This window comes from Maniola hyperantus, chromosome 13 (genome assembly GCF_902806685.2).
Source record: "Maniola hyperantus chromosome 13, iAphHyp1.2, whole genome shotgun sequence".
In the NCBI taxonomy this organism is placed as follows: Eukaryota; Metazoa; Arthropoda; class Insecta; order Lepidoptera; family Nymphalidae; genus Maniola; species Maniola hyperantus.
The window spans coordinates 12,476,801-12,501,218 of record NC_048548.1 but is presented as its reverse complement, the minus strand read 5'-3'; the positions used below and the strand labels follow the sequence as shown (position 1 = coordinate 12,501,218).

The 24,418-nt window shown below is 36.7% G+C and overlaps 3 protein-coding genes across 5 annotated transcripts in view; 2 read left to right on the top strand and 1 right to left on the bottom strand.

Moving 5' to 3' along the window:
- Positions 1-645: 645 nt before the first annotated feature.
- On the top strand, positions 646-3,353 carry mRpL12 (mitochondrial ribosomal protein L12). Its single transcript, XM_034974830.2, has 3 exons — positions 646-834; positions 1,827-2,106; positions 3,080-3,353. The coding sequence occupies exons 1-3, from the start codon at positions 758-760 to the stop codon at positions 3,281-3,283; spliced, it is 561 nt and encodes a 186-aa protein (XP_034830721.1). The 5' UTR covers positions 646-757; the 3' UTR covers positions 3,284-3,353.
- A 632-nt stretch (positions 3,354-3,985) lies between these two features.
- Positions 3,986-9,474, bottom strand: LOC117987773 (uncharacterized). The gene is made up of 5 exons (XM_034974825.2): positions 9,085-9,474; positions 7,528-8,957; positions 6,448-6,652; positions 5,699-5,874; positions 3,986-4,939 (listed from the first exon to the last, which is right to left on the bottom strand). Exons 1-5 carry the CDS (start codon positions 9,206-9,208, stop codon positions 4,058-4,060), a joined length of 2,817 nt encoding a protein of 938 aa, XP_034830716.1. The 5' UTR covers positions 9,209-9,474; the 3' UTR covers positions 3,986-4,057.
- A 537-nt stretch (positions 9,475-10,011) lies between these two features.
- The window catches only part of stv (BAG domain-containing protein starvin), a 36,434-nt gene continuing 22,027 nt past the window's right edge, over positions 10,012-24,418 (top strand). Inside the window, exons 1-2 of one of the 3 annotated variants that reach the window (XR_004674365.2) lie at positions 10,012-10,358; positions 10,694-10,755. Coding sequence is in view for 2 of the 3 variants with exons in the window: in XM_034974827.2 (XP_034830718.1) it covers positions 10,335-10,358 (24 nt within the window). In the remaining variant the exon portion in view is untranslated. Of the gene's footprint in view, positions 10,359-10,693; positions 10,756-23,520; positions 23,665-24,418 lie in introns of those variants that run through there. The other 2 variants (XM_034974827.2, XM_034974828.2) reach the window with 2 other exon arrangements.

The following is a 24,418-nucleotide window of genomic DNA, read 5'->3' as shown; positions in this document are numbered from 1 at the left end:
CAATGCATCCAGGATTATTTTTGTTTATTTACGGTTTATTTAAATAATTATTTCAAATTATTGTTTTCAGCTAATTAAATAAAGGTTTTTAAACTATAAACAAAACTTAGTGAAAAGTAGTGATTATGCACTGCTAAAAGCGGTACTTCCAATCTAATACTCGTTACATAAATCGATTCGGACAGATGTACACCAATCGCCCTGGCCTATAAGATTGGTTGGTTGGAGGCTGCTGGATTGGTAGCCAGACTGCTAAAGGAACACAAGATAGCGAGAAAGTTCGACGGTGTAGCAGGTAGTATCTTTATTTATTTTTTTACTCATAAACTAAGAGGGTGCTGTTCTAATAATAAATAATTTTGGAAAGTGCTATTTAAGATACGTCGATTGGTATTTTTTTTATTTTTTATATCTCAAAATCTCAAATTTACAGGCTGGGGTGGGGGAGGTCGCCGCCGGTGCCCACCGACCAGAAATAAAAGGTGTATTCGGCCAGTTCTACACTCTACGCCTTGAAAGATCAAAGATGTGTCAAAGATTATAGGTATTTCGTCCGTGGTTCGGTGGTTCTTGTCAAGCAAGAGGAGCTCAAACACAGAGTACATTACACAGATATGTCCTTATTCTGAGGTACATGAGATACATTATATAGCTCAAAGACTAAAACCCAGAGCCGTAAGCTAGTTAAAAAAAGAGTTAAGAAATAAAAAAGCGGAAAAAGTTGTAGGATATTTTAAAAAGGAGGAAAAGATAAATTATGATTTACACAATAATGAACGAGCTGAAATTAGTAGGAAAAATATCTGCACACACATGGCGTTCTTTTTCACGATGGTAAATATTTGCTTTTTTTAAGGTTATGTTTTAAAAAATTTTTACAAAAAAAATAAAAACCGACTTCGATACACAAACACTAAAAATTGAAAAATAATTTAATTTATTACCGAATATATTATGTATACAAGAGTTAATATAGTTCCATAATAATATTTTTAGTGCCGGTGCCAATTAGCTTTAGCTGCGCGAATCGTCTAGACTTCATATTTTTATGAGACTCCACAATGGCACCTCATTGGCACCGACCCCAAAAATATTATTATGGAACTATATTAACTCTTGTATACATAATATATTCGGTAATAAATTAAATTATTTTTCAATTTTTAGTGTTTGTGTATCGAAGTCGGTTTTTATTTTTTTTGTAAAAATTTTTTATTTCACAATTTTTAGTGGCCCCATGGAATTATGCTATGACTGGTTAAAAATCTACTGTTAACTAAGCTATTTTACTGATCGCGACCAATTTACTCTTATCCGTTGAGGAGTTCCAGTATCTATCTTCGAAGATGTTCATCAGATCTTCACCAAATTTAAATGGGACCAACTTTGAACTATACCCTTTCAAACAAAAAAAGAATTTTCAAAATCGGTCCAGGCGTCTTCGAGTAATCGGGGAACATACATAAAAAATAAAATAAAAAAAAAAAAAAAAAGATTCCGACGAATTGAGAACCTCCTCCTTTTTTTGAAGTCGGTTAAAAACATATTTAAATTTCCATAGTATCATCTATAATAAGAATTCAAACTTTTTATAATCCTCAAAATGAAATAAAGGAGTTGTTGACTTGTAGTTTGTACACAGTTTTTTTTGGGTTAGCACTTTGCAGCCTGCGGGTTATGTCAACAAAATTGGTATTTATTCTTGAATCATTGATTATATACCGACCAAAGTTCATATGAAATTTGATTGAACTGTGACTCGCAAACAAGAATAATGAACCTACTACCTACCCTTAACTGATGAAACAATATTATTATAATTCCAGCACAATTTTACAACAAGAAGTTACACAATCAATATCACCACTCATAATTCCCCCACCTGAGGGTGTAGACAAACCAGTTTCACCCAAAATCGAGAAGATTGTGTCAGATATCACAAAACTAAACCTGCTTGAGGTTTCTGAGCTCAGTCAGGTTCTTAAGAGAAGGTTGAATCTGCCTGATGCGCCTATGATGCCCTTGGGTGGGTTTGGTGCTATGGCTGCTCCAACTGCACAGGATGAAGAAGAGGCAGCACCAAAAGCTGTCAAGACTAGCTTCACTGTAAGTTTGAGCAGCATTAGTCTTGTAAAACATACCCATCGTTATCGTAATCAATAGCAAATTCTGCCCCTTGATTGGCTGTGAAAAATGTAAACAGAGTTTGGCCAAAGTCTACTACACTAGCTAAGTGAGGATTGGCAAATTTTACACACATTCCTTTGGAGAACTCCCATACATGCAGGTTTCCTCACAATGTTTTTCCCTTAGCATTAGAGCAAGTGATATTTAATTGTTTGAAATGCACATGACTCCAAAAAGTTTGGACATTTGACTACCTCCCTGGTGCATTGGTAAGCACTGTGGTCTTATTAGTGGGAGGTCCCGGGTTTGATTTCCAGCAGGGGTTTGGAATTTTAATTTTTATACATAGTTTCTAAATTTCTGGTCTGGTCTGATGGAAGGCTTCGGCCTTGGCTAGTTACCACCCTATGGGCAAAGCCGTGCTGCCAAGCGATTTTGCGTTCCGGTATGATGCTGTGTATAAATTAAAGGGGTAAGTATGGGTTTAATAAAAACTGCTATACTCCTTCCAGTAGGGCGATTGTCTAAAACCTACATCAATCATTATTACAATCTCAATTGTTCTGATTGGCTGAATTTGTGCGATTCTTGTTGCAACAATGCATTGTGACCAATAGTGAGCGAGCATTAACCAATCAGAGATGATTGCGATCGTGACATTGTAGCTGTCAAACAACCGCGGTAGGGCCACTGGTTAGCCCACTTCCATCTTAGATTGAATCATCACTTACCACCTGGTGAGATTGCCGTCAAGGGCTAGCTGATCTAGTAGTATCTGAATAAAAATTAAAAAAACTTGGTGGTATGTGCCCACTGGCCAGCATTGGTCTTCGGACCCCCGAATAAGAGGTTGATGCAACATTTTAACTACCTACTAGACTATCATCGCTCTGGACTAGACTATCACAGGTCTTGTATTAATTTTTCATTGTGACTGATTTGTTTGTTTCAGGTGAAAATGACAAAGTATGACGACAAACAGAAGGTAGCACTGATCAAAGAAGTAAAGAGTCTTCTAGAAGGCTTCAACTTGGTCCAAGCTAAGAAATTTGTTGAAAGTGTACCAACAGTAGTCAAGGCAGACATTTCCAAAGACGAGGCAGAAAAGTTAAAAGAGGCACTGTCTAAAGTGGGAGCTGTTATAGAAATTGATTAGGACATTAGATGCAGTTTTAGTATTTTATGTAATTTAGAATTAAAAATTATATGCCTTAAAACTATACCAACTCCCGATTTATTTGTTACCTACCCTTTTCCTTCTATTTTACATGCGGAAATCTTGTAAAATTAGTATCTGTCATATAATTCCTAATTGTTAATGCGCGTGGCCGACATTTTAGTAACGTCAGCACTAGACTGAAGTTTTGAGCTGATTGTATATTTTTAAGATATTTTTACTTAAATATACGTCAAATGACGTCATAACGAAATTAATGAGACGTGGTCCCCGCGCAATAGCAATTTGCGGGACTTATACTATCAAATATAAAGAACTCTATTATTATAGCCTTGAATCTGCTAGTGGGCGATTTATCAATCTATTTGTCGCGTGACGGTACAGAGTGGCGACTGCGGGGGTATCTATACTATAGGTACCGCCGCGCATTGATTCGTCAGTCAACCCTTGAGTTCTTGCATTGTAGAATTATCCTGCCATTCTGAGAGGAGTAAGAGCCCTTTCACACGGCGTCCAGTTTTTTGCAGGATCCCGTTTGATGGCGAATGTGTTTGTATGCTAGCGAGCATCCCGCATGTCTGTTATTTCTTAGTTTTTGGACCCAACTTATTCACAGCATCCACTGGTAGCAACACATTTCTATGTATTGTACTTCACTGATAAATAAATTAAACGCAATAATATTTTATGAAAATATATAATAAGATATCCCATCTTAAATTAAATAACAAATGAATCTTACACAAAATAATCTCAATAACAATCTAAAGCATTAACTTCATCATTCACTTCATAAATGCCCAATACATCATCTAGTAAGGAAGAAAGACTTTTGATACCATCTTTCCAATTTTTCTTCTGCTCTATAACTTTTTTAAAATCTTTGCTTTTCAGGAATGTAACAAATAGATATGGCGATGCAAATTTCAACAGTTTCGTTTGATTTTTCGTTTCAGTTTCATTGGTATTTAAACTCATATGCCTTTCGTATATCTCAGCCAATAAATTAGTGTCACCTGCACTCAATATGCTTTCAATAACATTATCTGATTTAGCTAAATTCTGTGCGTCTTCTACATCACCATTTACAGCGACAAAATTATCAAGTCTTATTTGTCTTAGTAATTCATCTACTGTTTTCGGATCATTTTCCTTAGGTTTTAAGTTTTCTGGTACTTTGTACTTTTCAAGAGTATCTAGGAGTTCCATAGAAAGTGTTAGAGCGGCATCCATTATATCGACTTCAGTTTCTTCATGCAATAGTTTGACTAAGACGGTAAGACATCCGATGGAAGAAAGTTCATCAAGAATTTTAGCCAATCGTCTTAGGATTTCAGTATCGTTAAGTGTGACGATTTTTCGTGTTTCTCTTGAGAAAGTAACGGGAGGGAATGTGCCGTCAAGCATGCCTTGGTCGTTGAGGAAGGATTGGATCACAATTTTCCAGAACTTGAGCGCGGTTATTTGGACTTCCCAGTGAAAGTCGCTGAGGGCGGCAGATACCATGTGATTATAAGTAGTCGCGCGGAGGTTTGGCGTCAGTTTAATGTTTTGGTATACGTCGCATAGAACGCTGCATGCCTCTTTGCGTACGATGCCTTCTGGGTTATTTGTGAGAATTGATAGAAGCAGTTCCTGTAAGTAATTTTTTTTTACATAAATTTATTTTTCCACTACACAATCACACCACAGAGCAATGGATCAATGTGATTTTTTTGTATGGATATGTTAAAGATCTGGAGACTGATAGGCTACTTTTTATCCCAAAAAATCGAACAGTTTCCACGGTAATTTTAAAAAGGTATCCACGCGAATGAAGTCGCAGGCGTTGTCTAGAACAGTGATGCCTAAAGTGTGTTCCGTAACGGTTCGAAGGATTCCGCAAGTGCAGCGACATTTTTAATGACTAGTGGCATTTTTAGGTTATGAAAAATCCCGTATTTTTTTTATTTCCTCGGAAAAAGTCACTTTTCATATTTAGAATATTAGTATGGATCATTTGGTTTGGGGCTTCATAATTTTTTTTTGTGTGATAGGCGTGCAATTGACGAAAATCCTGCTTAAACAAGTGCGAGTCTCGCACACGAAGGGTTCCGTACCATCGTACAAGAAATAGCACGGCAATAGAAAAACACATTCTGTGAAAATTTCAGCTTTCTACCTACAGATACCTACCGACTCTTTACTACAGCTGACAGACATACGGACGGACGGACAGCGGAGAAATATGGTCCCGTACGTTGGCACACTCCGGGTACGGAACCCTAAAAAGCAATGATGAGGTTGGAGCTTGCCTTGAAGATGCCTATTCACTCAAATATGATGGATTAATTATTTATTCAGGGTTCCATGCACTTAAAAGTTTGGAAACTCCTGGTCTAGAACATAAAATACCTGTATATTAGGGTATTCCTGCTTCAGCTGCTCCCACAGCGGGCTCATCTTGCTGGCCGCGCCCACGCAGCGCAGAGCAGACACCCGCACGTAGAACTCGTGGTCGTTCAACGCCATGGTCATTGCCATGTTAATTAGGCTGTTTGATATTATCTGCTTTTGGAATGGCGGGAATTCTGGAAGTAACATGTATTGTATCATTAGCTTTTATGTCTAAGTAGAATCTCTTCTGAGTAGAATCTGTTTTCCGAACAGGTAGTAAGGGTCTTGACATATCATAAATTGCACAAGTTGTCCTACATGAAATAATATAATAAATATATTTATTTTCATTTTATAAGATTTTGTGAACACGTCAATTTTATAAATGATGTTAAGTGCTGGACCTAAGAATCGCCCCTGCTGTACTCCATCGTTCATTTGAGATAACTCTATAATCTATACGAACAAATTAATTTACGACTCTCGTATCAATTGACATGGACCTATAAATAAACAGGATGTTGGTATTGATTTCATAACATAACCTCTTATGGTGAACTTTACCAAAAGCCTCTAGAATTTCCATATCCACATACCTATCCTGTTATTTCTAATTTTCAGTATTTTGCACTATTAGTTATTGACATCTATCAGAAACGTGCATAGTATTAAGTAATATAATCTAAAATTGTGCTCAATTCATGTGAACTTATTTTAGTTGATTGATATAAACTTAATATTACAACTAAATCTGAGCTAAAACATACTTATAAAAGAAATATCAGTGACGACATAGAGCAGCTCGAGAGCTGAATCGCGAACCTCCCAGTTCAAATCGTGCATTTTCATGAAAATTAGCTTTCCCAACTCATGCATGGTCGACCCTGGCTTTGACTCCATCAGTAGGGAGAGATTGGGTGGCAGGAACTTCTTCACTGTTATTGTTATAACATTCAATGCTGTTACTACAAACTGGAAAATAAAGTTTTAGTTGAGTGATTTTAAAACAGTATTTCAATATTATTAAAAACTACATCATCCGCATAGACTTCACAAATTTCAAACCCCTATTTTACCCCCTTAGGGATTGAATTTTCAAGAATCCTTTCTTAGGGGATGTCTACATTATAATAGCTATCTGCATTCTAAATTTCAGCCCGCGTCAGTCAGCTTTTTCTTTTATATATTACTAGCTTGTGCTCGCGACTTCGTCCGCGTGGACTACACAAATTTCAAATCCCTATTTCACCCCCTTAGGGGTTGTATTTTCAAAAATACTTTCTTAGCGGAGGCCTACGTCATAATAGCTATCTGCATGCCAAATTTCAGCCCGATCCGTCCAGTAGTTTAAGCTGTGCGTTGATAGATCAGTCAGTCAGTCAGTCAGTCAGTCACCTTTTCCTTTTATATATTTAGAAGACTAGCTAATGCCCGAGACTCCGTCCGCGTGGATTTAGGTTGTTAAATTCTGTGAACTCCGTACAAAAAGTAGCCTATGTCACTCTCCAGGTCTTTAAATCACCCATGCAAATAATCACATCAATCCGTCGCTCCGTTGCGACGTGATTGAAGGACAAACCAACAAACAAACACACTTTGACATTTATAATAAGGGTACTGATTTTTTACTATCAAAAAGTCATAGAAAGATTGGGATGTATTGCAAAAATTAGCATTGTTAATTTGCATGTTCTTTTAGCTTGAGGGCTGTTAGTTAATCATAAGGCTTGCGATTATAGATTTATGGAGATATGTAAAAAAACATATAGAAATAGAAAAAAGAAAAATGGCTATAAAAATAGATAGCAAACGACCATAAAAATAAAATCATCATACAAAGTACAAACCTTACAAGAAAGATTAGACCTCTTCAAAATATTATAAACAACTGTGTGTAAACATATAACTTCGAGACTCTCTTTCCAATTTATATTATAATTCTTTACCAGCGAGAGCAATGTGTCTAGAACATATGTCATTACAAGCACCTTCTCTTGATCATCATGTACGTTTATTTCATCTTTCATATCTCCATGATCATCAATGGGATCATATTCTTTAAGAACATAGAAGAGTGCTTGAAATACTAAATTCGCTTGGTCATCATTCAAATGATTCTTTAGACAAGTCAGTCGTTTTACACTCTGCAATGTTACTGACTGTGTATCTAGCTGTAGCATAAGATCTCTCAACGCGTAAGCTGTACGTGCTGTATGTTCACAAGTTGCATTCATCACTTTGAAAATATAGTCATTGACTCTATCAGGAGATGTTACAGGCGTGTTCTGCCCAAGGGTGATGTAAACTAGACAAGGTACAAGACAAATAACAAGAAGTTGCTTCTGGACTTCAACTTTTCTACCATCATGTTCCCACATCGCTGGCTTAGCACTCTTCCAAACAAGAGACCATATTAAGTTACATGCATTGCAGTAATCAAATATCAATGTAGCGCAACGTCGTTGTATTAAGTATTGTATTGTGTTAAAATATGTAACTGCAAGTTCAATAAAATCGTCACGGTCATACTTAACATTGGCCGTTAAAGGTTTGGCAAGAAATATTTTTCCTATTGACAACCAAAAAAAGCATTTAGTTATGAGCATACAGACATCTTCTCTACGTAACCTGTCCAGCATTATGTAGAAATATGTTAGGACTTTTGAATCTTTAAGCATGAATTCTATTATGATATTATGAGTCTTTATATGGTGTTCATTGCTTAAAATAGCTAATAATATTTGTAGCATTGGCTCAAATGTTTTGCAATGGAGCTCCTCCTCTTCACTGGTCATAGAATCGATTCTTATTAAGTCAATTTCTGTCATTGGACTCATAATATAAAGAAGTACTAATTTAACATTAGCTTCATCACCCATGTTGTTTAATTTCCACATAAATGACGATGCAAACTTATAAGTTTGCCGAATCACAAATACAGTTCTTTTTTCATTGCAAAGCCTGAGTATCTCTCTCCAAGCACCACTTTCTAAAAGCCAGTAAACTCCAGAGTTGTGGTTCACTAGGGCAAGTGCAACTTCAAGGTAGGCAACTCTCAAACTTGAATCCATACTTGGTGAATTAATCTCACTGAATGCTTTAGCAATTTCGTCACCCTTTTTTGGGAATATCTTGGCAAAATTTACCTCTCCTTGAGCTACTACTCCCAAGATCCTTATGAGGAAAACCTTTACTGTGTTGTGATAATGGCCTGCATGGTTGAGAGCTTCTATTATTAAGTCCGGTAGTAGAGGCCATGTTTTAAGAAAAGATACCTCTGAAACAAAGTTTTAATAATAAATGTTTAAATGGCACTTCTATTTTAATTGATTTGGACTACAACCTGATTTTTTTTTAAATAGCGACGAAGCACACTGAAGTTATTGAAACTTTTGTTTACTTACCGGGATCTGCGCAATTAATTTTAGTAAAGAAGTGGTCAGCGTAGTAGTTGTTCATAACATATTGGGGATCGGAAAGCTTCTCAAATAAAAGTTTCACTTTATTCTGTATCAAAACATTTTCCATGGTGGCAGAAAACACACGATTAATTCCAAAAAAATATCAACAAAGGTTAGGTTAGTTCGTACTCCACAAATTACATTTTGCACTGTTTAGTGTTTGTATTTTCAAAAAGATTAAATTTTAGGCAATATAGCAAATTGCTGTCTGGAGTAGATAATTGTCGTCGTTGGATATAACTATTGATTACCTAATCAATACTTATAATAAATTAATAAATAAATTGAAATGATTAGGTATATTATTATACAGTCTAAAGGTGGTATACAAAGAGAATATAATCCAAAGAGAATATAATCACTACGGTGGTATAAAGTTAACTCATGGTCATGGTTAACTCTTTGTCATAGAGTAAAGTAATACACTGGCTCTTTGTTCTTTGCCACCGACCAGAAATAAAAGTTCTTTGCACAGACCAATAACATATATGATTTGTTCCTTGTTCTCCCACAGCGCCCCCCTGTCAATCAAAGAGTAGGTATACACCATAGATTATCTACTATATACTATACACCTATACATTCGTGGTATATGCAATTACGCTGTCAATGTCATTCAAGTGCCAAGAGAGCCTTGTCGCACTGTAGTTCTCTATGAGTTCTCTACAAGAGTTCTCTACCTCTTCTCTACGAAGCTACTCCAAGAGGCTACCATCTTTGGATGAATTCTCTATACTACCATCCTACTCTATGGAAGCTTCGAAGCTTCGCCCACAGAGTACATTGAACATACGGGGCTTCGCCCACAGACTAATAACATATTGAAATGAATGAGTTCTGTTCTGACAGGGTTAAATGTAAATGTTTCATTTTTTAAGCGTTTATTGAAAAAATTAAACCATTTCATTGTTTTAAGTGTCTTTTAAATATATTTTTTAACAAGTTTGAAATATCAAATGCGTGTAAAGGATTGTTTTCAAAACCAAATGTGATTGTTCTAGAAAAGAGCACACACTGCTGTCAAAATTTTATCTGCGGAGAACCGAGACTACTCGATTGAGAAACTGAGAATTGAAATTTTTTAAGAATTGTGTTATTGGCAGTGTTTTAGTGAATGATCCAAGTGAATTTATTTTCCAGACGAGTTTAGTTGTGCTGAACCTGAGTGTGTTTTATTTTAAATCGTGAGTGAAATGCCCCTTCGAGGTAGAAGTTTTGTGAGTATCTAAATTATTGTTAATTTTGTATCTAATTTCCAAGCTTTGCACATGATTTTTTCTCCGCACGTTCTAACAATTTTGTGTATACAGGGTTATGCAATAACTATTTGGCCATCGGCCCATATTTGTATACTAATCTTGTGCCGTTTCTTGTCCTAATAGTTTCACCATAAATACGCTGATGATTTTCAGTTTTTGTTGCTATTGATGCAATTTTGGCACGGTTCCAAATACACCCCTTGGTGGAATTTTTTTACAGCCACAAGTTATTGTTGTAACTAATAATGTGGGATTATTTGATAGAAGTGCAACTCTCTGATATGGTTTTTCAGGACAGTTGATGCCTGCTTTAACACAAGTGCTCCTGAGTGCCATCTAACTGCCTGTTTGTGAGGTTAGTTTTGTTATATATTATACATATAAATATTATCTATTAAGTATTATGGTTTAGACACAGATTATGGTTGCAATTAGATGGTCCAGTTTAATTATTTTTAATCTAATACAAAAAGACACGCTTTTTATCTTTTTGTGGCATTTTAGTGCTCAAATAGCACCAATTTGAATATGTTTTTCTCAGTCAAAGTACTTGCATGCTGAATACTCAACAAAATCAGCAATGAAGTAGATACACATTAAAATGATAGTGCTTCATCAGCTTGATTACGGTAAAATGACAGGTACAGTGTGATGAACACATCTGACTGGCCAACACTTTCTCGCTATTGGCTAAAATGCATTGTTGCAGTAAAAATATGATTGATTCAGCTTTTCCGGAATTGGCCAGCTGATGCAATGCTTTATCTAAGCAGAACCATCTATTTTAATGTAGATAACAAGTGTATACCACAATTAATTTGATGGTTTTGTGTTGTTAAAACATGAAATATAAGCTTAAAATCAGAACCATCTAATTCTGCTTTTAAAGAAAGACATGGAGAACTGCCGCCGATAAACAAAATAATTCTAATGAGAATCAAATAAGTTGATTACTTCAAAAACTTCAATTCTATGTGGAGATGAGGGTGTTGTCTATATTTTTCTTTCAATCTGTGGATTTTATATTTATTATATTTTTTATCCTTATCACTAACTTGCATATTAAGTACTATAACAAAATCTCAAAATCCAATAAACCGGTAATGGGTTGAAGTTGGGTGGAATTGAATAAAAAAAATACTAATTTTTTTGCATGTATCGGAAAAACTGGGTAAATCATATTTTGGCTCTGTTAATTTTAATGTCTATTCTATAGCTCTATACAATAGACTCTATTGTATAGAGCTGTTCCAAAAATTACATCTATACTTAACATAATAAAACTATAACTGCAGACAATGGGGCCAATTTTCTTGTACACAATCTCTAAACTAAACTTAATTAACAGGTCTAAATCTAGTGCTATCCTTTTCTGCAAGCAACATTATGAAAGGGATAGCAATGGATTTAGACATGTCATTTTAATTTAGTTAAGTGTTTGTGTATAACATAATTAGCCATATTATATTATTTTATTATAAGTATTGATTACTAGATGATTTAGGTTTTTTACAAATCCAGTGGGAACACTTTAATTTTCCCGGATAAAAAGCCTACATATGTCCTTCCCCAGGATGTAAGCTAACTCTGTACCAAATTTCATCAAAATCGGTTGAACGGATGGGCCGTGAAAGGCTAGCAGACAGACAGACAGACAGATAGACAGACAGACAGACAGATAGAAACACTTTCGCATTTATAATATTAGTATGGATAGTATGGATTATGTAAAGAAGCTACACTCACACCCCCTGTCAATTTATCGTTGCCCGCAATGTAATGGTGCTGCTACTGACACTGCCACGTGGTATCACTCAGTTGTCACCATGTTTTCATGGGAGAATGGAGCAATGTTGCTTATGTATAGCATTGTCTTTGTCCTGCTTGGCTTCGCTCAGACCTCAGCTCTACACACACATAAATATGTGTGGGGACAGGCTAGTGTTCCGGTAGTAGTAATAGTAGTAGTAATAGGTAATTCAATCAATTTGTAGTGTCGTTTGTATAGGCTAATATTTGATGTATCGTCGATTCAGGATCACACCGAAAATTCACTCTGTCAATGTGATTATTCTAATGACAGACTACTTTTTCAAATCCCAGAAAATCCTGCTAAGATAGTATTTTAAAAAATTCAACCCCTAAGGGGTAAAATAGCCTCAACTAAACAAACTTGTTTAATCATCACAGTATTTTTGGGCAATGGTAACTGATACTCTTTCGGAGTCATGTTAAGAAAATGTATACCCTATCTATCTCCCCCCAAAGGAACCCCACATTCTACAAAGGATTTCTGCACCTTGCGTAGACGATAATATGACGCTGTAAAGTTACTAGCTAGCCTTCGTGGAAAGAAAAAAAGACATTAAAAAGACTCGTATAGTACTTTTATTTTTATTATGCTATAGTTTTGTTAACAAAGTAACGGTACAGAATATATAAATAATATTCCTTTTATGTATACTTAAGCATTGCGTTAAAAAATATATCGCCATTTGGACCTCGTATAAAGATATACCACTATAATGTACAATGAAAAACGTTTTGTATCGCGCTGCTTGTCCCAAGGATGGGCCTTTTGTTCTCGAAACCCAACCGAATTCATCGTCGACGTCTCAACTGTATATTTATTGATACGCCTTATCGGGTGCTACCTTGCCCGAGTGTTTTATGAAGGAATTGATACGTTTATGGTGCCATCGTTCTTCACCTTTGTGTTGAGACTCGTCGTCTAGGAGTTATCGGTTGCCTTGACTTCCGGGATCGCAAACAAGTGGACAGGTAGAGTTATTATTTATTTACTAGCTGATGCCCGCGACTTCGTCCGCGTGGATTTAGGTTTTTAACAATCCCGTGGGAACTCTTTGGTTTTACGAGATATCTTCGAGTCTTTGACTATACCCATGCAAAAAAATCTGGTCAATTAGTTGCTCCGTTGTGACGTGATTGAAGGACAAACCAACAAACAAACAAACCAATAAAGCAACAAACAAACACACTTGTACTGATGTCAAATCAAGAGTGAATAGGCGTCTTCTAGGTAAGCGCGCTCCATCTTAGGCTGCACAATCACTTGATAGCAGTCCTGATTGCAAGCGCTAGTCTATAAATTAATAAAAATAAATACTACGACATTTTACGCACGACTTGGTGTTATATTTTCCCGTGAAGCTGAAACTTTTCCTGTAGTAAAAAGTTAATCAAAATCGGTTTAACGGTTTTGTTGTGAAAAAGAAAAGATGGGTATACTCGACGACACTGACGCTCGAAACAATAATGTCGACACTGGTGTCGTCTAAAGCATCTACTCGTCAAGCAATTTGAGCAATGGAAGCGACAGCGGCACTGAGCGACACCGAAGCTAGCTGTAACCGTCGTCATGAAGCCACCATGAACCAACATCCAAACAAATGTTTGACCCAGTGTTGGGGACAATACGCAGAGAAACTTTCAGCTTTTTGATAAAATAACGAAAGTCTGGCACGCGATGGCTCTCTCTCTCTCTCTCTCTCTCTCTCTCTCTCTCTCTGTAAGCTCTGCGTAAAAATGAAAGACGTAAATATGCCAAAGATGTCACTTGAATAGCTTGGATTTAGATCCGAGATCGGATTAGTGCATAAGCAATATCCGAGTTCGGTCCGAGTTTTTTCATTTCCGTATTTTCACGGACTTGGACTGGATGAGTGCGTAATCGCTTTAACACCAAGTCGCGATTGTGTGCGTACACATCGACACTGTCTTTAGAATTTAGATTGTCTACTGTCTTATGTCTAGGACAGACAAATGGACAAATTTTTGCTACAATCCCACTTCTGACAGTAATAGTTGTACTAATAGATCATTATATTTAGTAGTTTAACTTGTTCTTTTCTTATTACATGTTCTTTAGTACTAACTCGTGATAATTTACTATTATTAGTGCGCAGTTGCTACACTTCGTCTGTTAGATAGACTAATATAATTGCGAAGGTTATTATAACATGCATAGTAGCTGTTGTAGATTTTATTTATTTTTGAGTATTTCGAATGTTTTTCCTCGCTCGCTGTCTGGTTCTATGATTGTATGTAAAAGAATATTTGTCGTTATCAACCGATAGGCGTCCACTGCAGGACACAGGTCTCTTGTAGACACTTCCACACGCCACTGTCTTACGTCAATCAAGGCAGCGGCTCCCCGCGACTCGATTGATGTCGCCTGTCCAGTATCGACCTAGTTAGGGAGTCTGGCAACACTGTGATTTCGGTTTTCCTAAACTCTATCGGTTTTTCAAACTTTGTGTCCCGCCCATTGCCACTTCAGCTTCGCAACACATTGAGCTTTTGCTCCTGTTATGAACCGCTAAAGTTTGGGACCACTTAGGACTGAGTTTGTATCCTGCTACATATGACTTGAATTCTTTTAAAGCAAGAGTGAATAGGCTTATATCTCAACCTAGACCTCATCATAGATTTTTATTAAACACTAGCTTATGCTCGTGACTTCGTCCGCGTGGACTACACAAATTTCAAACCCCTATTTCACCCCCTTAGGGCTTGAATTTTCAAAAATCCTTTCTTAGCGGATGCCTACGTCATGACAGCTCTCTGCATTCCATATTTTAGCCTGATCCGTCCAGTAGTTTGAGCTGTGTGTTGATAGATTAGTCAGTCAGTCAGTCACCTTTTCTTTTTATATATTTAGATGATTGTCAAGCGCAAGCTGCAAAAAAATCTGATCAGCCTGCTAAGTGCTAACTGCTAAGTAAAGCAGTTAAGAATTGCATAAGGATTATTTTTAACCGCAGTTCTAGTTACCGGCATGGGTATTATTATCTACGAGACGATTAGTTAACAATAGCGCACTGAGCAGGAAATACCACGGCCCAGCCCATGAGCATTGTGTCCGACAATCAGTTTCGAGACTACTCTAGAATGCAATTATTTGTCATGCAGATTATTATGCAATTATATTTATTGACATGACACGCCCCTGCTTTGCACGGGTCTTGCTTACCTATTCTATTAAATGAACATGGAAACCTTGCTTGTGCCAATGATGGTGAAAACTGCATTGAATTCCTCACGTATAGTCATCTTACTTTGAAAATTGAAAATATTATTTGTTCATGAATACATTTTTTTAAATGATGTAACCACAAATTCACGGTTTTCGAATTTATTCCTTTACTTGTACTTAAGACCTACCTACCTGCCCATGATTCTAGAACGGGAAACGGGAAGTAGGTACCCTATTGGTTTTCTTGTCAGACACGACAGACAGACAGAGAATTAATTATATTCATACTCATCGTAATTCATAGCAGCTCAGCAATCTAAACTAAGTAGTTTTTCTTGCTTTCCTTAAAATAGCACCTCCGTGTAATATAAATTATTATGTTATACGCGATTAGAATGTAATATATACCGAACCCAATACCTATCTAGTCAAGCCCTCGTCGAATGCAGTTTCATTGAACAGTGTCACATATTTTCAGGTATATTTGTGAATAACAATGGTTGCTTGCCAAATCCATGCTCACGTGTTATAAGATGTGCGACCGATATTATTTCTGGTTTAAAAACACGTTTTTGCTGCAATCAGGATAATCTGTTATTTTGTATATAATAACACAAATAATGAGGATTTTTTGCTGCAAGTTTTGCTATAATGTGCCGGTTGCCTTATCGTTACGAGTCCCTATTCAGTTATTATTGTTTTACTGTTCTGGGATGCTTAATACCTTACATTTTGGTTTGTTGTTAGTAAAAACCGATCAAATGTGAGACGAACTCGCACACGGTTCTTTAATTCCTTGTTTGAAACTGAAACTAATTTTATTTGAACTACTGACTACTGTAGGATCAAGGTAACAACACTTAGCTAGACGAGACGAAATTGATTACCATTTGAAAATTGAGTCGAAACGGCCAACAGGTCAATCGCTAATTTACCAAAACGCAACGCAGCCTGTCTGTCAGGGAGAGTAAAGGTATGATTCCGAACCACGCTGCACGCAGCAGTGCTGTCGCAACAGTGTTGTCACCAGCTGCACATTCCTGTCGCGGCACTACTGGTCCCCATACAATCTCTATAAGCTTATAATATGACATTACATTCCGAGCTATAATGTCATATAAGCTTATAGATTGTATGGGGACCAGTGGTGCCGCGACAGGACTGTGACAGCTGGTGATAGCAGCAGCACTGCTGCGTGCAGCGTGGTTCGGAATCATACATTTACATGCATTATTCATCTCTGCCAAAGTACAGGACCACTGTGTCAAAAATATAAAATGGTGCAAATGTGTGTTCTTTTACTATACATTTTCGCTCTGCATGAAATGCCAAAAATCAAAATGGACGAGCACGCTGTGCCCACTCCCTAGTGTGCTGTTTGATATTGTTTACAAGCCGCCAAATACCTAATCCAAATTCTCGGTACAACTCATAATTCTTAGGACCGTTTTACGCAAAATCTCACTGGCTCAAGGTTCATTAATTTAATAAAAGAATAGCTTCAAATACCTACCAAATGCAAAACGTGTCTCTTTTAATGCATGATAACAATCTTCTAAATATATAAAAAGAAAAGGTGACTAACTGACTGACTGACTGACTGATCTATCAAAGCACAGCTCAAACTACTGGACGGATCGGGCTGAAATTTGGCATGTAGATAGCTATTATGACGTAAGCATTTGAAATTTGTGTAGTCCACGTGGATGAAGTCGCGAGCATAAGCTAGTTTTCTATAAAGTTCAATTTTTAAAAATTAAAATACTATGTATCTGATTTTATTAAAAATGGAGTATAAATTCCTGCATCGATCTGGCATAATCGCACCCTGAGTGCCTTGCCTAATATAATTATTAAATTCACCATTTATTTCATCTGTAGTAATTGAATTCACGTTATATCTAGGTACTTTATCTTTGAATATTGTGTCTATAGACTCTAGATCTAATGTGAAAAATCTAAAAGCTATTTTTTGTTCGTTATGTTCAAACTACAATCTGTAGCTTCTTTTTAATCTAGTTATTTACCTAATGTACTTCCTGGTTGATATTATTAAAAGATGCCAAGTGAAAGTAAATCGAAAATGAAGATATTGCAATCTACAATTTGTTGGCAACAATCCACAAGTGCAAAAAAAAGCAAACTTTTCAATGAACTTTTACATGTTGATATTAAAATTGTTAGTGCCTCCAACATTTTGCAATCAATTCTCTTGGTAAAGTCAGCCAAGAAATTGATAGAGCAGTTTTAAATTAATAGAGAAGTATTAAATCGAAATCAACTAAGAAACTTACAGATTAAAGTATGAACAACTGAACGAGCAAATCTCTTGTGACCTTGATTTGCATAGAAAAGTTAGCGATGCGTAGAGAATTCTCAATATGCATTCAAGCATTATGTATTCAAGTACCTACTTTGAATACCTACCTAGGAATCTTGAGATTTGTGACGCAAAAGAAATCGTGCGTGCCTACGTAAACACTGTTATGATGTTTGTAAGTAGTCTACCATAATTATGTAGTACTGTACTCACCTAATTTTCAATCCCTTAGCTCATTGACCCAAAATGTCTATCGGTCTTCGCTACCAAGCAACACCAGTTTTCCTTGTCCTGAACGATATAATCAAGACCTTTAGCAGCTGCGGCCTGATTCTTCTTCACATCATCTTCTCTATATAGACCGATCGACTGGACATCGTCTTGCCGCTTGTCAAAATATTTGTTCCTTTATATCTCTTAGGTACCTATTTTCTTTTTAGGGTTCCGTACCTCAAAAGGAAAAACGGAACCCTTATAGGATCACTTTGTTTTCTGTCTGTCTGTCTGTCAAGAAACCTACAGGGTACTTCCCGTTGACCTAGAATCATGAAATTTGGCAGGTAGGTAGATCTTATAGCTGACATTTGGGGAAAAATCTGAAAACCGTGAATTTAGGGTTAGATCACACAAAAAAAATTGTGGTCATGCATGAACTAATAATTAGTATTTTCAATTTTCGAAGTAAGTAACTATATCAAGTGGGGTATCATATGAAAGGTCTTCACCTGTACATTCTAAAACAGATTTTTATTTATTTTTATGCATCATAGTTTTTGAATTATCGTGCAAAATGTCGAAAAAATACGACTGTAGTACGTAACCCTCATTGCGCGAGTCTGACTCGCACTTGGCCGGTTTTTTTTCTTTTTTATTTCTCTTTACGACCAAAATAATAAATGTACATTTATCCGCTTTACATCCAAAAACTCTCTAGAGTTTGTGTGGATGTTGCACATTCCTCTTATGATACTAAACTAAGCTAGAAATCGATGCAATCAAAGTGTGAGTAAAATGTAGGTCGGTAGGTAATGAACGAAATGTTACCCGCGAATCACGTGTAATGACGTCGCACCGCGCGTCGTGCAATCTACAAGCCGACGCCATCATCCATCCATGATCTTCTACCATGGGATCAATTTTAAACATATTCAGTTGAAGAAATAACTTTGTTTAAATGAGCGTCAATATTTTTTATTAGTAACGACTTGTTACATGCGCAATATACTGTACGAAGCTGTACAATATAAAATCATTTTAGATTTTTGTAAGAACTTTCGTTATCCATGCCAACATTCTAGGATCTAACTAAAATAACTACAAAGTGATTAATATCTTGTACTTTAGAAAAGAAATCCGCCATCACAATGTCTGTACTGTTTTCTTTTTGTAGTCTTTATTACTCTTTACTGTCTGATCTTAATCTTAACGCATCTACTAGGTAGACAAAAGCTCTCATGGATAACGAGTGGAGACGAACTAAGTGGCAAGCATGCCATAGCCCACCTTGACCGCTTTGCCAAGAGCGAAACGTATAAGAAGACATCTCTCAAGTTCTTCTTTTTAACTTGTTCCTGGTGTTACCAGCTACTTCTTCTTCTCAAACGTTCACTCTTGACAGAGTGGTCGTGACTATGAATTCTTCACTGCTGCTCGTGCGATCTCCCTCCAGCTACTTATTATTCTGGAATTATACGTCATATCCTTAAACCATAAACTCATACTAAACTGGTCGCTACTTTTATACGGACCTATTTGAAATGATGTCACAGATCTGAACGATACAAATATAGAAACCCTCCAGTAATCACTATTTTGTGCTTCACCGGACCAGTTTATTAGAATGTAAATAAAGGGCACGTACGACGATTTTTACGCTGGTTATGGGAGATCGATGTTTCCATCCAATTGCATGGGTCGCGGTCACGAGCTGCGAGAGATGAAGTTCGAGGTGTCATGGGCAGTAGCGAACTACCCTCTTTCTTGTTATTTTCGCTTTTCGTTATTTATATTCTAATATGTTGCTAAACTACGAAATAAGCCTAAAATCGGCGCAACACATTAGCCATGGTGATTGTTAGGTTCAGTAGAATTCTCCCACAAATCACTTGTCATTTTGAAAAGTAATTTTGGCAAAATAGGCCATTCGTTTTGTATACAACTTAAATGCGGTAAGCATGTCTTGTATTTCAAAAGTTTAATACCAATAAATATCTTTTAGAGGTTCTTAAAACGTCGCGCAAACTTTACCGCCCTAGGTACTAATAATGTTTCAATAGTGTTTTGACATTTTCATACAAGTTTTGTAGGAAAAGTAAAAACAATATTAAAACATCACTACTTTAAGCGATGGTAGTAGGGCCCCAGAATTCATAATAATGGTTCACAAGTATTCCATCTCCAAATACGACTTGCGATAAAAATTAATTATATGTTTTTTTGTTTGATTTGTTACATTGATCGATCGTCCAGAATCTACTAATTGTACGTTTGTACTTACATGTATAATTATTTATGTAGTAAGTACCGTAGCTTAGGTAGATATATTCTATGGTCACGGACGCGTCGCCAGTCGCCACACGTCACGTTATTATGATGTAACGGATTTGTTTAATTTATTATTATTCTGCCCACGGATGTCCATGACTCGCGACTTACCTACTTCATACTTGCTCTACTTCATATTGCTCTAGAAATGTCTCGAAACTTATATTATTTTTAATGTGTTCTGTTCTAAACTACAATAAGGGTGAAATCTATAGAGCGCACTCTGTCTTTGCCTAGACTTACGACAGAGTTGAAACGAGACAGATGTATATCTCTCACATAAATCTGTCTCGTTTTAACTCAATCTAAGTCTGAGCACAGTCAACTCTATAGATCTCAGCCTTAAGGGGACTCAGTTCGGTGCTTTCTTCATACAAACGTAGGAGGGAAATTACAACAATATTCGATATTGTACGCACAAAACTAAGAATTATATCGATTTATCTCGTCATTATCTAGGTTTATTGATATATAAAACATTGAAAAAAATATTGATTTAAAAGTTACGTGGCTCAAAAGATTCCTATTTTAACACTAAATTAATGACAACTTTAGGCGTAAATAAATAAGATTAGGGCTAAGAAAATTCTAAAACAATTTATCATTAGACGTAGTTTATTTATTCATTAGTTGAAATAACTTTACTTTGGAAACATAAATTCAGCAGTTTTTTCTCAAAAATACTTTTCCTAAACCCTTTTCGCGCGCTTGATTTCGGTGAAAATCATCGTGCCTCTCAACTTTCTCATACAATGTCAAGTGAAAAGCAAACATGTTACCCACGTGCGCTGCCAATTTCGGTCGAGCGTCCTGCGTCACCTTAAGAGTTCTGTTCCTGTAGTACTTAAGTAGACGCTATTTTGCTGGATATTTGTGGTGCATAGTGTATCTTGCACCATAGTCACACAGACATAATATCTGGTCCCTTGTGTATTCATACAGCAACGCCTGCTTCTATCCACCCCTCTTCTTAGTAAACTTTTGGCCGAGCGGTCGTGGTGACGACTTTGAGGGCAAATAATTGCGCCTCACGAGCATTTGCCTCTTCTACCTGCAGGCCGACAGCTTAGTACACTCGTGCAAGGGACCGCCCACAGTGCATTAATTTTATTGGTCCATCGCATCGGCGACCTTCCTCGTCCTCTGGTGCCGAGGACTTTGCCTTGTACGACAAAGCGCTCGATGAAATCTTTCTCACTACAGGAGATTTTTCCGAAGAACTTTACTATACTCTGTATGGTGCATAAAGACGTTCTTCAATCCCAAGTTCTAAGAGTATAGAGACGTTGGTATACGAAATTCGGTCCATCCAATATTTATTGGATAGCTAGGAGTATGATTGTTCTAGCAAGATTACTGTTTATTCTACCAATAACGAGTAATGCGCTGATTGTAGTGCACACACAAGGTTCGTAAGTCGTAACACAGCAGCAATATTTCCATCAATAGCTAAAGTAACCATTAATGCACTGGTATGTTGTATTAATCATCGACCCACAAAGATTACGGAAAATCTCAGTAATAATATAATCATTGCAAATAATGCGGTCATCGGATAAACGACGCAATAACCATAACCCGTAATAGGTACATTTTGTTACTATCGATAAACCGGCAAACTTATAACCATTACAGTACACTTCTTACTAATCTAGGGCTGCCTCAAATATAACTATAGTTTTATAACCGACATACATTAAAAGTCGTGAAGATTTGATGCATGTTCTCAGTGTTTAAAATAGGTCATTCAAAAGCAGTATATTAAAATTACTGGTTGTAAACTAGATAGACTCAGTGACTCAATATCAAGGATCGGGCTTCAAAAAAGTAAATTGAGAAAACTTAAATGAAGCTATCCTTTTCTGTAGAAATCGTTGTGAAAAGGATAGAAGTATTTTAGTTCTGGTAATATTACGGTATTCGAATGTGTAGTGCCCTTTGATCTTCAACTAATCGTAAAGCGTAAAAGGCGGGAGACCAGTCCAAACCATCCGTCCAAATTTAAAAAAATAATTCAGATACAAGTTAGCCTTCGTTAGTTAGAAGCGGGCTAACATGTAAGGGGTATGGCAGTTTTATTAAACCCATGCCTCTTTGGTTTCTACACGGCATTGTACCGGAATGCTAATTCGCTTGGCGGCACGACTTTGCCGGTAGGGTGGTAACTAGCCACGGCCGAAGCCTCCCACCAGACAATAGGTCGTTTGAGTTTTAATCCGCCCTTATGTGGTTTAGCTATTGAGGTTCCTGTATATTTCTTGTTCAACCCTAATTTTAAATTACGCTGCAGCACTGCAGTAGCACCGAGAACGATTCAGTATGCTCAAAGTACTCGTAGGACGTGGGTGCTAATGATTCACAGCGGTGGGCTCAAGGACTCTCCTTTTACTGCACTTGTCGAGGAAGAAATGCGCCTTGCACGTGTACGGCCTCGCCTGAAATGCCTATTAATATTTATTATTAAATTTTGATGTCCCCTTGAATAAATTATAATATAAAAATAGTCATATCCGTCTCATAATTCGTTTCCCCATTCAAGTCGTTCGTCTCACAAGCCTTCAGCTTGACTCCAGGATGTGTATGCTAACTCACCACTTGAGTTGACACAGATCAAACTCTATGGGAGTTGGCGATAATTAATATGGATGCGTATATCATCTCATTACATTATTTCCATTAATATTGCCATTTCTTGCTTTGTATGAGTACTTCCGTAGTTTTCAAGCAGATATAGACATCTGAGGTTCTAAAGACATCTGAGTTCGGAATTTCATACTGTTTAAATGGATCTTCTAAACTTGTCAATCATCGTAAAATGTTCTCTGCTGAAAATAAGCTTTTAGTCTTCTGCAGGGAATGTTAATTTCATTATTTAATTTTATACCTGTTATTCGTAGTATTATACCAACAAACTATTTGAAAGTGACAATTTGTTCATTAACATTGTATGTTTTAAGTATTAGATACACGGGTGACATAATATATTGGCTGATGTCCGTACAAATTGCCTATGCCTAAAATATATAAATGTTTGCCTCTATTATGTTTGAAGATGTAGGACAAACAAAAAATGGGTTAGTGCGAAAGTATGAAAGTGGATCATAGACGCGACACATTTCTGAATCTATGCTAAATTCTAATACGTGCAATGTCTGCTCTTGATCTTCGTCTCGTCAACAGTGACGCAAGGAATATAATTTGTGTAGAGTTATTCCAAAAGTTCTATTTCGGGGTTGCGTCTCACCCACCCACTTACCCAGCGAATCGGCACAGTCGACGGAGTGTGCGGAGCTGGAGCCGCTTATCAAAAAAATCCTAATATAATTCCATTGCAATCTGTAAAACATCCATTATAACCTCGAAGTAAGGAATTCGACGATGACAATTTGAAAATGAAGCGAAACGTGAGTACAATACCACAGAATATATTAAGATACTAGCATGTGTTGACTATTGTCTTTGTGTTTAGGTGGTAACATTGGTTCTACAAATGTTGCCAACTTTCAGTGTTTACGAAATAAATTAGTTTTGGGGTATTTAGTGCGCGTCGTGTTTTATGATCGCGGTATTAGGTCAGCTTTTACTATCTGTGTCCACGTTAATATTTAGGTACGTTCTTTGTTCTATGTACAACTAGCTTATGCTCGCGACTTCGTCCGCGTGGACTACACAAATTTCAAACCCCTATTTCACCCCCTTAGGGGTTTAATTTTCAAAAATCCTATCTTAGCGGATGCCTACGTCATAATAGCTATTTGCATGCAAAATTTCAGCCCGATCCGTCCAGTAGTTTGAGCTGTGCGTTGATAGATCAGTCAGTCAGTCAGTCAGTCAGTCACCTTTTCCTTTTATATATTTAGATTTGATATATATTTTTTCTAATAAGTAGGTAGTCATCTTACATATTTACAATGAAAAGCTGACTGACTGACTGACTGGTCTATCAGCGCATAGCTCAAACTACTTGACGGATCGTGCTGAAATTTGGCATACAGACAGCTATTATGACGTTGACATCCACTAAGAAAGGATTTTTGAAAAATCAACCCGTAAGGGAGTAAAATAGGGGTTTGAAATTTATGTAGTCCAGCGGACAAATTCGCTGAAATAATCTAGTATTCTTAACTCGTAATAATTAAGTACACTATATCCAACGCA

What these genes read in the sequence shown, in the direction of transcription:
- mRpL12 (XM_034974830.2), top strand. Translation starts at nt 758, where the DNA reads ATGATTTACACAATAATGAACGAGCTGAAATTAGTAGGAAAAATATCT. An exon ending in TGGCGTTCTTTTTCACGATG is followed by an intron (nt 835 to 1,826) that starts GTAAATATTTGC and finishes TTATAATTCCAG; the next exon opens with CACAATTTTACAACAAGAAG. An exon ending in CTGTCAAGACTAGCTTCACT is followed by an intron (nt 2,107 to 3,079) that starts GTAAGTTTGAGC and finishes TGTTTGTTTCAG; the next exon opens with GTGAAAATGACAAAGTATGA.
- LOC117987773 (XM_034974825.2), bottom strand. Translation starts at nt 9,208, where the DNA reads ATGGAAAATGTTTTGATACAGAATAAAGTGAAACTTTTATTTGAGAAG. An exon ending in CACTGATATTTCTTTTATAA is followed by an intron (nt 5,875 to 6,447) that starts GTATGTTTTAGC and finishes TGTTACTTCCAG; the next exon opens with AATTCCCGCCATTCCAAAAG. An exon ending in AGGAATACCCTAATATACAG is followed by an intron (nt 4,940 to 5,698) that starts GTATTTTATGTT and finishes AATTACTTACAG; the next exon opens with GAACTGCTTCTATCAATTCT.